Raw genomic sequence first — 16,639 nt, 5'->3', positions numbered from 1 at the left:
CATGGAAACAAACTAAAGAATAAAAACTGAATGAACATCTCCACAGATACATAAAACACATTTGACAAAATCGAACATCCATTCATGATAAAAATTTTCAGTGACCTGGGAATAGATGGGAACCTACTCAACCTGATAAATTTTGTCTACGGAAAATCTTCGGCTAGCATCGTACTCATGGTGAAAGCTTAGTATTTTCTTCCTAAGATCAGGAAGAGAACAAGGATGTCTGCTGTCACCGCTACTGATCAGTGTTGTGCTGCAAGACCTAGCCACAGCAAGAATACAGAAATACAAGGCGCCCTGATTAGAAAGGAAGAAGTAAAAATGACTCCTATTCATAGACAACGTGCTTATCTACATAGAAAACCTTAAGAAACGCCAAAAAAAAAAGTGGTCAGAACTTACAAATGAGTTTAGCGAGGTCACAGAATAAAGGTCAACATACAAAATCAGCTGTATTTACATACATATATTAACAGAACAATTGGAAATTGATTGATTTTTTAAAAACATCAATTTAAGGTAAATTGCATCATTCTGTGCTTTGTCCCAAGAGTTACTTGATCATAAAAGTCAAGTTTCATGTGTATGTTGTCATGGTGCTTACATTACAGGTTTTGACCTTTTAAAGGTGGAGGTGTAATAATACTTTAAGCCTGTAGGCTTTTGGTACTTTTGGAGAGGGAGATCCATTTGAAGATGACAATCCATGATATAGAAGTGACACAAAACAAGTATATATGAAGACTGTGTCTTGTCCTTAGGAGTAGTTTCTTTCCTAAGTAGAGGATGCTTCTATATGTAATTGACAGTAATTATGAGTCTTATTTCTGAGTGTGTTGTTCATGAAGGGCAATATTTTGTTACTTAAAGTGTTAACTGGATGTTGGAGTTACACAGGGAGTTTTTTCTAGAGCTTAAACTGGATCATATTACTCTTTTTCACAAAATTTTTACAGTTAAAATAGTTCAGCGTGTATTAGAAGATGAAGCATGCCTGTGATTCATGGAATAGTCCAAGTCAGAGTATATTTCTGCTACTTCCTCCTCTGTTCCTTGTATCAAATCCTATACTTTTTAATGCTGAGTCTTGACATACCCTTAGAATCCTTGTCAGCGTGAGCTTCCAACTGTTCATCATTGATACTTGGGGTTAAATCTATTTCCTATTCCTTTCCTAGGGTGTTAGAGCTGGGAGGTATATTAAAGATTCTCTAATTCAGTTCCATTTTATTGATTTGTGAATTGAGGCCCTGAGAGGCCAGTGACCAGCAGAATCCAATGACAGACTGTTATGTTTTCCCCGAGGATTTTAATGTTACCTCATGTTTGCCAAAGCCTCTGGCCTGAACAGCAGTCCTAAACAGTGCACCAAGTTCTTAATAAAACTAACGTAGAATATTGCAGCTACTCTGAAAATAAAATGAATATTGGTATCAGAGAAACTTATTTAAAGTAGTTATTTTGATTCAAGTTTTCAGATATTATGAGCTATTTGTAGAAACTGAGTTATATTTTGATTGTGAGCATATATATTTTTTATATTAAGCATTTCCAGACTACATTTGTGGTAGTCACTTGGATGTTTTGTGGTAGTCACTTGGCTATTGGAATGTTATAATGCGTTCATGACAAAAGGAAGTGTTTCTGTTAGAATTTGTAAACATTGCTTGTGTGTTAAAGGGTACATGTTTATTCTTTATAAGGATTTTTCCTTAACTCCAGTTTTAAGAACGTTTAAAAGTCATTTATTAAGAAATAGCCTGAGTATTTAAAATTTTTCTTATATTAAAATTTGAGAAACAAGTCAGTTTAAAATTTTTAATTTCCATTTCAATAAAAGTTTACAGTCTTGTTTAGCTATCTTGGATGTTACTATAGTTAGAAGTCATTTAATACCAAAAATAATTAATACTAATGCAGTTCTCATTAGTGTTTTTTGATTTAAATATCAGGGATAAATTGATCCAGGTGATACTATAACATTTTACCAGTTGTCTCATTTTTCACATTTAACATAGCTGACTGGTCTTTAGAGTAGCATGTGCTATTTTATCATTTTTATCTGATTGTAAAAGTAATTTCTCAGAGAATTGAATTTTCAATAAAGGCATAAAGAAAAAACGTTAAAAAAAAAAAAAAAAGAAAAAGAAAAAACGTTGAACATGAGCTTAATGATACCACCCAGAGATAAGTTGCTGTTAACAGTTAATCCTATTTCACTTCTCACATTCATTCTATTTTGTAAATATTTTCATTGCCTGAAATATGTGCTTTAGAGTTTATGGTTCCAACAAATAACTCAAGGTTTACATTATAGGCACCAGTCAGAAGACAGATGAAAGCTAAGCAACTGAACGCACAGTCCTATGGTGTGACTAGTTCAACAGCTCGGAGGATATTGCAGTCTTTAGAGAAGATGTCAAGCCCTCTAGTGGTAAATTTTTTAAATCACAAATTCAGGAGTGTAACAGAATTTGAGTTTAGTGAAAAATCTTAATTTTGTTATTTCAACATTAACAGGATGCAAAAAGAATTCCATCTGTTTTTTCTTCTCCTCTGAATTCCGTAAGTTGACTTTTAAATCTTTTTAGGAGATAATATTTTTATATATTGGTGATGAGAGTCATATTTTTTCAAAGTTTCCCATCTATTCTAATAGTGTTTTATTTTTTCAGCCTCTTGATAGGAGTGGAATAGATACCACCACAAATTTTCAGGCCAGAAGGGAAAAGGTAAGACTTCTTTAGCATTTATCTAAGGTATTGGCAGTTTTGTTGTATTTATTTATTTATTTTGCATTACGCGGGCCTCTCACTGTTGTGGCCTCTCCCGTTGCGGAGCACAGGCTCCGGACGCGCAGGCTCAGCGGCCATGGCTCTTTGATTTAAATATCAGGGATAAATTGATCCAGGTGATACTATAACTTTGGCCTAGCTGCTCCGCGGCACGTGGGATCTTCCCGGACCGGGGCACGAACCTGTGTCCCCTGCATCGGCAGGCGGACTCTCAACCACTGCGCCACCAGGGAGGCCCTGTATTTATTTTTAAGTTGGGAAATATACAAATTGACTTTAATTGGTAGTCATTAGGGAACATATTTGAAAAAATAGATTTTTTACTTGGACGTTGTAGCCTCTTGTGAGGGCCTTACCACATGCTGTATATGTAGTAGATGCTCAGTGAATATTTCTTGGTTATTTGGCATTTCCATCTTCAGTATCCTGGCAGTCTTTTTTTTTTTTTTAACATTTTAAAAAATTTTGGGGGGGTATAGGTGATTTACAATGTTTCGTTAGTTTCAGTGTATAGCAAAGTGAATCAGTTATACATATGTCCACTCATTTTTTAGATTCTTTTCCCATATAGGCCATTACAGAGTATAGAGTAGAGTTCCCTGTGCTATACAGTAGGTTCTTATTAGTTATCTATTTTATATATTCCTGTCAGCCTTTATGAGTGACTCTTACCTTTTAATAAATGAAAGTAGGAGTGAACGGCGTTTGATGTTTTTATTAATTAGAAGTTCAGTGAACTAAAGCCCTCATTGAACATAGTTATCTTTGTAAATTTTCCTCATAAACAAACATTATGTCAAATTTGTTATGTGTGATGGGATTTCTAGTTGGCATATCTTCCATCAGTCAGCCAATGTACTGTTCCAAGATAGCAGAGCTAATAAAAAATATAATATAGATTATACATTGATAACCTTTTTTAGTGTATTCTATTTGGTTAAAATTAGCTTTGGAGGTTACTGTGGGGGAAAAAAAAGCTTGATAGTTAGAGTTAAAGAGGTATATTTTTTGTCAGTTATATTTGTGGCTAGTTAAATATCCTTCAGGGGAAGCAGATTCCCAGATCATTACTTGTGAAAGCAGTTATTATGATACCAAGTTCCCCCAGCAGTAATTGATTAAAATTATCATAAATCTCTGAATTAATTGTGGTAACTATATTCAATATATTGGTAAATTATAATTATTGTTACTGAAATTCTGAAAGCTTAATTTTTTCTTGGGATAGCATTGCTTCTCAGTTTTCCGTAGTACCTAGACATTTGTAATAAGGCAAGAGAGAATTCATTATTGGCTGCTGTGATGGGATTAATTTAAGCCATTAACTGCTTTTCTCAGACTCACTTATATCAGATTGCTTAAAAAGACGTAAAATTTAAAAATTGTGCCATAAGAGAAGTTCTCATCAATAAAAATTTTATTAATGGTTGAGTATAGTATCAGTAAAATTTTGGTAATGGGTGCTACGAAGTATAAAGACCAGAATACAGTATTGTAGTTCAGGTTTTACGGTTGTAATCAGAACAGTCTACAAAACAGACTTGTTCATTGAATTATAGGATCAGCACATTTGTGATGAGGATTTAGGGAAGAGCTAGTAACTATACAGAGGCTTTGCCCTGGAAACCAGTGTTGTTCACAGCTGCTGCTGGGTGAAAGGACTGTATTCATAGTATTAGTCTTTGGACAGAGTAGAAGCTCTTGGCTTTATAGTCGTCTTACGCCAACAGGATTTTTACTGTGTTTCAGTGTACCAAAAGAATGTTGACAAAACACTTGTGTACTTAGATAATGAAGTCAGTTCATCTTAAGATTTGGAATTCTTCACAGTGCTTTACTAATTAGACTTAAATTTTACGAGTTTTGATTTGGTTTTTAAATAACAATGGAAGAAAATTTACTTGGAGAGAGATTTGCTCATTTTTTAGCAATTAAGATATTTTCATAGCTAGTTAAAAAATACAGCTGAAGAGAATGTAGATAGTAATTTGGGGAAAATGTGGCAAAATCAGTTTTATGTTTGAATAATATGTATGTTTATCAGTTTTATGTATGAATCAGTTCATATGTTTGAAATTCATCTTGTAAAAGATTATTCAAAATGCTCTGCAATAGTTTCCATTTTGTGTGTGTCACATGTGTGTGAAAAGGCATTAAGTCTAGAATAAAATAGTCTGTGAAACTGCTTTGAAATTATATGTGTATATGTAGGTATATGTCTAAATAAATAAGTACATACATAAATAATATAAATATCCCTACACACCCTTGGTTCTTTACTTTCAGTTTTTCCTCCTAGTATTTGTTTGCACCCACTGGGTATTTCTCTAGGAAGTACTCATAGTCTCTGGGTTACATTAGCTGTTGTCAAATAATTTTTAGATATGCATTGCTGATATATGAAAATAAAAGTTTGTCTTTTGATTTCTGCCTGTCTGTAAGGTGGACTCTCAACACCCCCCTGTTCAGAGACTCATGACCCCAAAGCCAGTTTCCATAGCAGCAAATCGAACTGTTTATTTTAAACCATCTCTGACCCCATCTGGTGAATTAAGGAAGACTAATCAAAGAATAGATAAAAAGCACAGTGTGAGTATGTGTTTATTTTCACTAGTCTTTGAATATCGATTAAAATGAATAAGAATAAGTAATGTAAAGTACCAGTAACTTACTACTGCAGTCTAGCAACTAGATAATGCATAAAGTTTGTGAATTAGTGATGATTACGAATTGGTATGGCTTTAAATGGTTGGCACCTTGGTCAAATCCTAAATTAGTGTTTACTAGTAAACACTAGTATATATTCATTGTTTAGATTAAATAATTTTGCCACACTAGCTTTATTTGTGTGTTTTGTTAATGTGATTGAACTATTTGAAAATAAATTTTAGATACCATGACTGTTCACCCCAAACTACTTTGGTATAGATCTCCTATGTTGTCATGTCTAAGCAAATTACTGTCAGTTCCTCCCTAATATTATCTAATATGTAGTTCATATTCATATGTTATTTATAGCTGTTTGGGGTTTTTTTGTTTGTTTTGCCATACCATGCATCTTGTGGGATCTTAGTTCCCCAACCAGAGATTGAACCCAGGGCCCAGGCAGTGAAAGCACAGAGTCCTAACCACTGGACTGCAAGGGAATTAATTCCCTATGGCTGCTTTTGAGCCAGAATCCAAACAGGTTTCACATATTACTTTTGGTTTTGTCTTTCTAGACCTCAAATCTTCATGCTCACCACATTGTTTTTAAATAACTTCCTTATTGAGGTATAATTCTCATACCTTGCCATTCACCTATTTATTTAAAGTTTACAGTTCAGTGGTTTTAGTACATTCACAGTTGTTCATCTACCGCTACAGTCAATTTTAGAACATTTTCATCACCATCCCCTCCCCCTCACCCAAATCTCACATCCGTTAGTAGTCACTTTCCACCTCTACCCCTCAAGCCCTAGGCAACCACTAATTTGTCTCTATAGGTTTGCTTATCTGGACATTTCATATAAATGAAATCTTAAAATAAGTGGTCCTTGGTGTTTGGCTTATTTCACTTATGTTTTTGAGGTTCACATCATATATTAGAACTTCAGTCCTTTTTATGGCTGAATAATACTTCATTGTTTGGATATACCATGTTTATCCATTCATCAGTTGAGGGACATTTGGGTTGTTTTCACTTTTTAACTGTAATGAATAAATACTGCTGTGAACTTCTGTGTGCAAGTTTTTTGTGGACATAGGTATTCGTTTCTCTTGGGTCTTATAGCTTGGAGTGGAATTGTTAGGCACATTGGTATTTGAAAAGGCCAGGTCAGTTCTTATATGATGTGTCTCGTATCCTGGGTTTGTCTGTTTTCCTGTGTCATTTAACTAAAGTGTATTTTTTTGTATTTACATAACATCTTCCTATTTGTGCCTTTGTTTATGTTTAATTTCATTCAATCTTCATTACTCAATTTCTTTAACATTTTCAAACTAAAGTTGAAAGGATAGTACAATATTTACCCGTTTCCTTTAACTTGACTCACCAGTCTTTAACATTTTGTTATATTTGCTTTATCAAACTTTAAAAAAATGATTTGAGCATAATTTTGGACTTGCAAGAAAAATCTTAAGAGCTCCACATTTTACTACATTTCCTTCATGTTTTTCTGTGTTTTCTACAAACACATAACTGCAGAACAATTACTCAAACCAGAAAGAAACTTGACATCGGTACAGTACTATTATTTACAGATTTTATTTAGATGCCAGTTGTCCCAAAAGAAAGAAAATGCAAGATCATGTCTTGCACTTAGTTGTCATATCTCTTTATCTCATTTAGTCTAGAACAGGTTTTTAGGGTTTTTTATTTGTTTGTTTTTTGGTATTTCATAACATTTGGTAGTTCTGAAGAGTAAAGTAAGCTGCGTGTTCGACGTCTCCTCACGATTAGACTCCAGTGTGGTACTTTTGGTAGCAATACCACAGAATAGAGTCTGAACTCTTCTCAATGTGTCGTATTAGGAGGCACGCTCTACCAGCTTGTCCCACTCCTGACACTGTGATAACTAGTTAAGGTGGCGTCAGTGGGGTTTCTTCACTGTGAAGTTACTATTTTACCTTTCGTAATTAATAAGATAACTTTTAGAGGATAAGTATCTTTTTCACTCACCAGTGTTAGCATTATTGATGGTATTTGCCTGAATCTATTATTTGTAGATGCCAAATGGTGGTTTTCTAATTACACTATTTCTTCTACCTTTATGAAGTTGGTTTTCTACTGTAGGAAGTTTTCTTTTCTCATTTTTGTGTGTATTTCTCTATTTAAGTCAGCGTGAATTCTTCATAAGATTATAATCTTTTATTAGCATTATTTATTTTGATGCTCATATTATCCCATATTTGGCCTTTGAACTGGCTCCTGTGTGTCCTTTTAATATTTCCCCATCATTTTTCAAGCACTTAGTTTCTTTTTGATACTATAAAACAACCCAGGCTCATCTTGTGAGTTTTCAGCCCCAGCCCTGTAATCAGCCATTTCTCCAAGGAACCCTGATTCCTTTAGATAGAGGAACTCTTAAGTTGCAGAGAATCATTTCAAAAGGAATATCCTTGTAAATTTGATTGCACATTTAATAGGCCATAATGAGAGATAAGTAAAAGTATTTTTGTGGTTGGTAAGTGTTTTAAATTTGTACACTGCTGTTTTGTTGAAAGGACAGTTTGTGCTTAGTGACAGTTTATGTGTATAATCACACTGTAGCTCTTGGTCATCATTCAGGAGACAGGGTATATAGGTTGCAGATTTTAGGATTCACTAACTAAAAAATCATCAAATTCCTGATTCCAAATATTAAAATTCACAGATAGAAGGGTGGTGTTAAGAAAATTAAATAAGCAAGCATGTAAATACATTGTGTTTATTCTTTCCTAGACTGGATATGAAAAAAATATGACACCAGGACAAAATAGAGAACAGCGAGAAAGGTAATGTCATCTTTATAGTGAAGCTTCTTTATACTTATTTGTAAGGTCTGTATTTGATTTGTATCTGCCTTTTTGAAGATTAAGAAGGTTAAAAAAACAGAAACCACACACACAAATCTGTCAGCTTTTAAAATGACATTCAGCTGAACATTTATTTTCTCAGTTGTTAGCAGTTCTAATTTTTTGGTGTTCAATTAGTTAACAAGTTATGGACCAGAGTAATACATCATTGGTTTTAATTTTCTTTTTCTTTGCCTAGCGGCTTTTCTTACCCAGATTTCAGTGTGTCTGCAGCCAATGGTTTGTCTTCTGGAGTAGGTGGTGGAGGTGGGAAGATGAGGCGAGAGAGGACGCGCTTTGTGGCATCTGAACCTCAAGAAGAGGAGGTAGCGTTGTACTCTTTTTTTTTTTTTTTTAACATCTTTAGGGTTGTACTCTTAATGTGTTCTGAAGCATCGTAATACCTTGAAGTTTATTATTAAAAGCTTTGGTGTGGTGGTGAGGGGGAGACCTGGAGGTCCCCTGGAGGGGTGCGGTTTGGGGAGACACAGCACAAGAATAATCTGCCATTGAAACAGTTCCTTAAAAGCGTGTGTGTGTATGTTAAGCTGTCAGGCTTTTTTTTTTTTTTTTGGCTGCGTTGGGTCTTCGTTGCTGCGCGGGCTTTCTCTAGTTGCGGTGAGCAAGGGCTACTCTTCATTGCAGTGCGCTGGCTTCTCATTGTGGTGACTTCTCATTGTGGTGGCTTCTCTTGTTGCGGAGCATGGACTCTAGGCGTGCGGGCTTCGGTAGTTGTGGCATGCGGGCTCAGTAGTTGTGGCTTGCGGGCTCTAGAGTGCAGGCTCAGTAGTTGTGGTGCACGGGCTTAGTTGCTCCATGGCATGTGGGGTCTTGGTTTCCCCAACCAGGGATCAAACTGGCATCCCCTGCATTGCAAGATGGATTCTTAACCACTGGACCACCAGGGAAGTCTGGAGAAATGTTTCCACCTGTGTAACCCAAACCCCTATCAAGCTGTCAAACATTTACATCACTCCAGAAAGTTCACTCATACACCTTCCCTGTCAGTGCCCATTGCCTCCTGCCCCAGGGACAGTCACTATTCTCATTTGTTCCATCATATATATATGGTTTTGCTGGTTCTAGAACTTCATATTGATAGTTAGTATGTATTCTTTTGTTCCTGACTATTGTGAATAAAGCTGCTGTGAACATTCTTGAACCTTCTTGTAGACATAAGTTATTTCTCTTAAGGTAAATACTTAGAAGTGGAGTTATGAGGTTATATAATATGAATTTAACTTTTTAAGTAACTGACAAACTGTTTTCCCCAAAGTGATTGTAACATTTTACACTCCCACCAGCAGTGTGGGGCTTTTCTTAATCAAATACTCTTTTATCAGTAGTTGACTGTCATCCTTTAAATTTTAGCCATTCTGCTTTGTGTATGATGGTGTCTCGTAATTTTAATTTGCCTTTCCCTCTTGCTTAATAATGTGTTCTTCTTTATGTGTTTATTGGCCATAATGTCTTCCTTTGTGAAGTGTCAGTTAGATCTTTTGCTCTTTTAAAAATTGGATTGTCTTACTATCATCAAGTTGTAGGAACTCTATAAATTCTAGACCCAAGTACTTTGTCAGATACGTGTCTTACAAATATTTTCTCCCAGTTTGGCTTGCCTAATCCTTTTCTTAACAGTATTCTTTGATAAGCAGATGTTCTAACTTTGTGAAGTGTGAACTTAACCATTTTTTCCCATTATTTTTACTGTTCTTTGTGTCCTAAGAAACCTATCCCCAGGCTGCCAAAAAAGTCTCCTATGTTTTCTTCTAGGAGATTTATAGTACTGCTTTTATGTTTTTCCTAGTTTCCTTTTTGATTCCTTATATGATCTGTGGATTATTAAGAAGTGGATTTAGTCGTGATTTTAACGTTTTGAAATGTATTGAGACTTGTTTCGTAGCCCAGCACATGGTCTGCTTGATGAGTCTTGACGAATGTATATTCTGCGGTTGTTGGGTATAGTGTTCTCTAGATATCAGTTAGATAAGATGACTGATAGCATTTCTAAGATCTTTGTTCTTGCTGAATTTTGGAGGGAGTGGGGTGGGGAGATGGCTGTACTGTATTGTTGAGATATGAGTTAAAATTGTCAACTTTTATTTGGTGAATTTATCTTTTTCCCATTTATAATGTCAATTTTTGCTTACTTATTTTGAGGCCCTCATTGGTGCATACACCTTACATCTATTGTGGCTTCTCAGTGATTTGCCCCTTTTAATATTACTAAATGTCCTTTAAAAAAATCTTTGGAAATATTCTTTGTTTTGAAACCTGCTTTAGCCGGTGTTTAATATAGCCAGCCACTTTATTACTGGAATTAGCCTTCTTATGTTTACTAACTGCAAGTTATATCTTTTTCCGTCCATTTACTTTCAATCTGTGCCTTTTCGTTTAACATAAGTCTCTTATAGACAGCATATAATTGAGTCTTGTCCTTTTATCTATTTTCTGCCTTTTAATTGGAATGTTTACTTATATTATTGGTACGGTTGGATTATGGTCTACCATTTTTTAGATTTTCTATTTTTCCCACTTGTTTTTTGTTTCTCTCTTGTACCTTTTGAAAGCCGTCTTCTTTTAGGTTAAGTGGAAAAATTAAGAGGAAAAATGGATGTTTACCTCACATATTCTCCACTTCTTCCAGAAATCTGAATTTCCATTTGGTATCATTTCCCTTCACCCTGAAGAACCTATAGAGCAGGTTTTATGGTGACAGATTCTTAGTTTTGTTTTCTCCAAGTGCCTTTATTACACACCTGTAGTTTACAGAGATTTGGTTTGCCAGAGATTTAGACAGTTTATATGCAGACTTGGGACTCCCCTTCTGTGGCTCTTCATTCCTGCATCTCCCCTTATTTTCTGCCTACTGTGATCACCCTTATGTGTCCTTTGAATGCCTCAACCAACAGATTTGCAGTTTTCTTTCTGAATTTCAACTATCCAACTGGCATCAACTCAAAGAGAGCAGGAAGCTCACTCAGAAGAAGCCCGTCTTCTAAGTATCTTTTTCCCTACAGTATCTGCTTGCTTTTGGTTGCTTTGTAGTGTTTTCAGATGGATGTTTTTAATATATTGTCCGGAGTCTATAATTCTTACCTGTCAGAGCATTGGTCAGACACAAGCTCCTCTACCATTAGCAGAAGTGGAACTCTTTTTGTTTGTTCTCATCTGGGTCATTTGAGACTAGTGGTGGTCTTTGCTATATGGAGTTAAAAACCAAGACAGTTCACCAGACTTACAGTGCTGACATTTATTAAATGCTTATTTTACATGCCAAGACCAAAAGTGACTTTCTTTCGTATTAATACCACAACTATGGTATGTTTTTTTTTTTTTCTCATTTTCACCAGTTAGGAAATTGGTACTGAGGACAGTTAGGTTCACAAAGTCTCATGGCTGACTGGTGGCACAGCTGGGATTCATATCTTGTTTATTTATTTATTTTTATTCAAGAGCTCACATTAACACTGCATAGTGCTACCGTATCCCTGTTTATTCTAGACTTACCTGTAACTATTGATATATCAATTCTACCTGAAAATAAGTAGAGTCAAAAGTATGACACGAAAGATGAAATATACCATTGTAAAACATGCTGTGTTTTAGGAAATGGAAGTCCCAGTATTACCGAAAATCTCTCTACCCATCACCAGTTCTTCACTGCCTACCTTCAATTTTAGTTCTTCTGTGATTACAACTTCCTCTCCATCACCCGCTACTCCTTCACAATCATTAACAAACCAGGTAAAAGACCATTGTACCAATAGAGGTGATTTTTGTTTTTTCTCATTCTTTATTTTTAAAAAAGCTAATCTGTTTAAAGCAATGATTAATTTTCACTATGGAAATTAACAACTCAGTAAGACGAGAAAAATGGAAATAGTGTTTTGCTTTTTTTTTTTAATGTACATCATGATGGGAGCATTCTTCAATTCTTATGAATGCATTAGAGGAAGAGTTGATTATTAGTTTGTTTCCAAACAATGTTGCCAGTTAAAATACTTTTTTTTTTTTCAGTGAGAGTGGATTTATGTTTTTGTTTCTCAAGTAGTATTAACATTTTTAATATGCTCCTGAAATTTTTATGCTTTTTTCCCTTTTACATCTTCTGAACATATTTTTATAGATGTTATTTTTCCCCTTTAGATAAATATCTCCCTCTAAGGTAATGTATATTCCTCTTCCAAGAGGAAGCAAGATCTTATAGCAGTTAACTGTTAAGTAGTTTTCAGAAGTTAAAAAGTGATTTTTAAATTCAAAAGGGGAAAAAAATGGCTTTTGGCTTCTTTGTAATAATTAATTTTGCTTAAGGTGTGTTTTTTTATTGTCAATTTCTTTTCTAAAAAACTATTTTTGTATTGTTTCTTTAATAATTTGGAAAACTAGGTACAAATGACCTCTCCAAACAGCACTGGCAGCCCCTTGTTTAGATTTTCATCTCCAATTGTAAAATCTACTGAGGCAGATGTACTACCTCCATCATCTGTAAGTAACAAGCAAGGAATATTTCATATTTATTGATTTCAAAGGCATACTGTATTTTTAAAATCAAATCTAAGATGCCATTGGTAGTCAGAAATACCACTTTTCTTACCAAAATAATTCCAATGTACAGAAAACTTTGAATGAACATCTATATATTTTTCACTATATATACATATATGCATATGCATTTTCTTATGTACCACTTGCAAGTTAGGATGCAGACATCTTGGTACCCTTAATACCTTTCCATGTATCCCCTAAGAAAAAGGATATTCCTTTGTATACCCACAATGCAGTTATCCTATCCAAGAAATGTAACATGATATAGTAGTAATAGTGTTCATGTTCAGATCTACCCATCAGCCCCAGACCGTCCTTTAATTGCTGTTTGTTTCTCTTGGTCTTGGATCCACTTACAATTAGGACTAATCTAAGTCATATTGAATTTAGTTAAAATGTCTCTTGAATTGACTTTAATCTAGAAAAGTTGGAAGTTCTTATGTCCCACAATATGTATTTGTTTCTTCATAATTAAGAATAAGTATTTTGAGTAAGAAAATACATAAGTTTAATGTTCAAATTGCCCTACCTGTATTTGGCATGTGTATCATTTTAACATGTTACTTTCTGTTTTTACTGTGTCCTTGTTTTCTGTCACAACTAGATGTTCCAGATCATTTTGTAACTTCCCTGCCACATGCGTGAAATGCACTTGTTGGCCATAAAGTCTCATACTTTTTATTAGGAAATGGCATTTAGAAATCCAGAACTGGGCATTAGGAACACATTATTTTACATATTGCTTTGAATGAAAAAATGCTTCAGAAATTTAAAATGCTCTTGTTAAACTGTGACACACCATTCATTATAAGCGCACCAATTTTAGAGATTTAAAATAGGAGAAACTGTGAATCTTAGAACATGTGGTATTCAGTATATTTTTTTGACTTGGCATAAAATAGAGCTTCATATTTGATAATCATTTGAAGCTAAATGGACACTGAAGAGACACCTTCTCTTTCTACAGATTGGATTTACATTTAGTGTGCCCGTGGCAAAGACAGCAGAACGTTGTGGCACTAGTGGTGCCTCAGAGCCACTTACAAGGAGTTCAGGTAAGGAACCATTTCCATAATATTTCACATAAAAATACGTTAGATTGATATTTTAAATTATCTTTTACCTTTGGCAGTTCTTGTAAATGGTTTCATTTGAATACAGTTAGCTCTCTAAATGTGAATGGTTACAGTTTGGATGTGAAAGGGATGGTCACAATAACAAGTTTATCCACTGTCTTTGTTTAGTCAAAATAAAGTGATAGTTTATTATAAATGAAATCTTCCCTTTCTTTTTAACATCTTTATTGGAGTATAGTTGCTTTACAATGGTGTGTTAGTTCCTGCTGTACAACAAAGTGAATCAGCTATACGTACACGTATATCCCCATATCCACTCCCTCTTGCATCTCCCTCCCACCCTCCCTATCCCACCCTTCTAGGTGGTCACAAAGCACCGAGCTGATCTCCCTGTGCTATGCGGCTGCTTCCCACTAGCTATCTATTTTACATTTTGTAGTGTATATATGTCCGTGCCACTCTCTCAGTTTGTCCTAGCTTACCCTTACTCCCTTCCCTGAGTCCTCAAGTCCATTCTCTCATCTGTGTCTTTTTTCCTTATTCCAGTCCTGCCCCTAGGTTCTTCAAAACCCTTTTTTTTTTTTTTAAAGATTCCATATATATGTGTTAGCATATGATATTTGTTTTTCTCTTTCTGACTTCACTCTGTGTGACAGACTCTAGGTCCATCCACCTCCAAATAACTCAATTTCGTTTATTTTTATGGCTGAGTAATATTCCATTGTATATGTCAGTGGACACTTAGTTGCTTCCATGTCCTGGCTATTGTAAATAGTGCTGCAGTGAACATTGTGGTACATGACTCTTTGAATTCCGGTTTTCTCAGGGGATATGCCCAGTAGTGGGATTGCGGGGTCATATGGTAGTTCTATTTTTAGTTTTTTAAGGAACCTCCATACTGTTCTCCAAAGTGGCTGGAGATTTACATTCCCACCAGCGGTGCAAGAGGGTTCTCTTTTCTCCACACCGTCTCCAACATTTATTGTTTGTAGGTTTTTTGATGATGGCCATTCTGACTGGTGTGAGGTGATACCTCATTGTAGTTTTGATTTGCATTTCTCTAATGATTAGTAATGTTGAGCATCCTTTCATGTGTTTGTTGACAATCTGTATATCTTTGGAGAAATGTCTTATTTAGGTCTCCGCCCATTTTTGGATTGGGTTTTTTTTTTTTTTTGATATTGAGCTGCTTGTGTATTTTGGAGATTAGTCCTTTGTCAGTTGCTTCGTTTGCAAATATTTTCTCCCATTCTGAGGGTTGTCTTCTCGTCTTTTTTTATGGTTGCCTTTGCTGTGCAAAAGCCTTTAAGTTTCATTAGGTCCATTTGTTTATTTTTGGTTTTGTTTCATTTCTCTAGGAGGTGGGTCAAAAAGCATCTTGCTGTGATTTATTAGAGTGTTCTGCCTATAGTTTGATAGTGTCTGGCCTTGCATTTAGGTCTTTAATCCATTTTGAGTTTATTTTTGTGTATGATGTTACGGAGTGTGCTAATTTCATTCTTTTACATGTAGCTGTCCCGTTTTCCCAGCACCACTTACTGAAGAGGCTGTCTTTTCTCCATTGTATATATTCTTGCCTCCTTTATCAAAGATAAGGTGACCATATGTGCATAGGTTTATCTCTGGGCTTTCTATCCTGTTCTATCGATCTATATTTCTGTTTTTGTGCCAGTACCAGACTATCTTGATTACTGTAGCTTTGTAGTATAGTCTAAAGTCTGGAAGCCTGATTCCTCCAGCTCCATTTTTCTTTCTCAAGATTGCTTTGGCTATTTCGGGTCTGTTGTGTTTCCATACAAATTGTGAAATTTTTTTGTTCTAGTTCTGTGGAAAATGCCATTGGTAGTTTGATAGGGATTGCATCAAATCTGTACATTGCTTCGGGTGGTATAGCCATTTTCACAATGTTGATTCTTCCAATCCAAGAATACGGTATATCTCTCCATCTATATGTATCATGTTTTATTTCTTTCATCCGTGTCTTATAATTTTCTGCATACAGGTCTTTTATCTCCTTAGGTAGGTTTATTCTCTCTCACTCTTGTGGCCTCTCCCGTTGCGGAGCACAGGCTCCAGATGCACAGGCTCAGTGGCCATGGCTCATGGGCCCAGCCGCTCCATGGCATGTGGGATCTTCCCAGACCAGGGCACGAACCCCTGTCCCCTGCATCGGCAGGCAGACTCTCAACCACTGCGCCACCAGGGAAGCCCAAGTTGGAAGATTTTTAATCACAGGTCCAATTTCAGGGCTTGTGATTGGTCTGTTTATATTTTCTGTTTCTTCTTGGTTCAGTTTCAGAAGGTTGTGCTTTTCTAAGAATTCCAGATTGTCCATTTTATTGGCATATAGTTGCTTGTAGGAATCTCTCCTGATCCTTTGTATTTTTGCAGTGTCAGGTTACTTCTTTTTCATTTATAATTCTATTGATTTGAGTCTTCTCCCTTTTTTTCTTGATGGGTCTGTCTATTGGTATATCAATTTTGTTTATCTTCTGAAAGAACCAGCTTTTAGTTTTATTCATCTTTGCTATCGTTTCCTTCATTTCTTTTTCATTTATTTCTGATCTGATCTTTATGATTTCTTTCCTTCTGTTAACTTTGGTGGGTTTTTTTGTTCTTTCTCTAATTGCTTTGGGTGTAAGGTTAGGTTGTTGGAGATTTTTCTTGTTTCTTGAGGTA

At 35.3% G+C, this 16,639-nt stretch overlaps 1 protein-coding gene across 4 annotated transcripts in view; it reads left to right on the top strand.

Annotated features, from left to right (window-relative positions):
- NUP153 (nucleoporin 153) overlaps nt 1-16,639 on the top strand; it is a 74,337-nt gene that overhangs the window by 33,277 nt on the left and 24,421 nt on the right. For all 4 annotated transcript variants that reach the window (XM_024764262.1, XM_024764259.1, XM_024764276.1 and 1 more), the window contains 9 exons: nt 2,324-2,440; nt 2,527-2,571; nt 2,682-2,738; nt 5,244-5,390; nt 8,224-8,276; nt 8,536-8,662; nt 11,946-12,083; nt 12,726-12,824; nt 13,852-13,939. In XM_024764262.1, coding sequence (XP_024620030.1) covers nt 2,324-2,440; nt 2,527-2,571; nt 2,682-2,738; nt 5,244-5,390; nt 8,224-8,276; nt 8,536-8,662; nt 11,946-12,083; nt 12,726-12,824; nt 13,852-13,939 — 871 coding nt within the window. The remainder of the gene's footprint in view (nt 1-2,323; nt 2,441-2,526; nt 2,572-2,681; nt 2,739-5,243; nt 5,391-8,223; nt 8,277-8,535; nt 8,663-11,945; nt 12,084-12,725; nt 12,825-13,851; nt 13,940-16,639) is intronic.

The sequence above is a fragment of the Neophocaena asiaeorientalis genome, unplaced genomic scaffold, assembly GCF_003031525.2.
Source record: "Neophocaena asiaeorientalis asiaeorientalis breed wild unplaced genomic scaffold, Neophocaena_asiaeorientalis_V1.1 scaffold427, whole genome shotgun sequence".
Lineage (NCBI taxonomy): Eukaryota > Metazoa > Chordata > Mammalia > Artiodactyla > Phocoenidae > Neophocaena > Neophocaena asiaeorientalis.
Note: the sequence above shows the minus strand (reverse complement) of the source record. Positions and strands in the feature narration are given on the sequence as shown.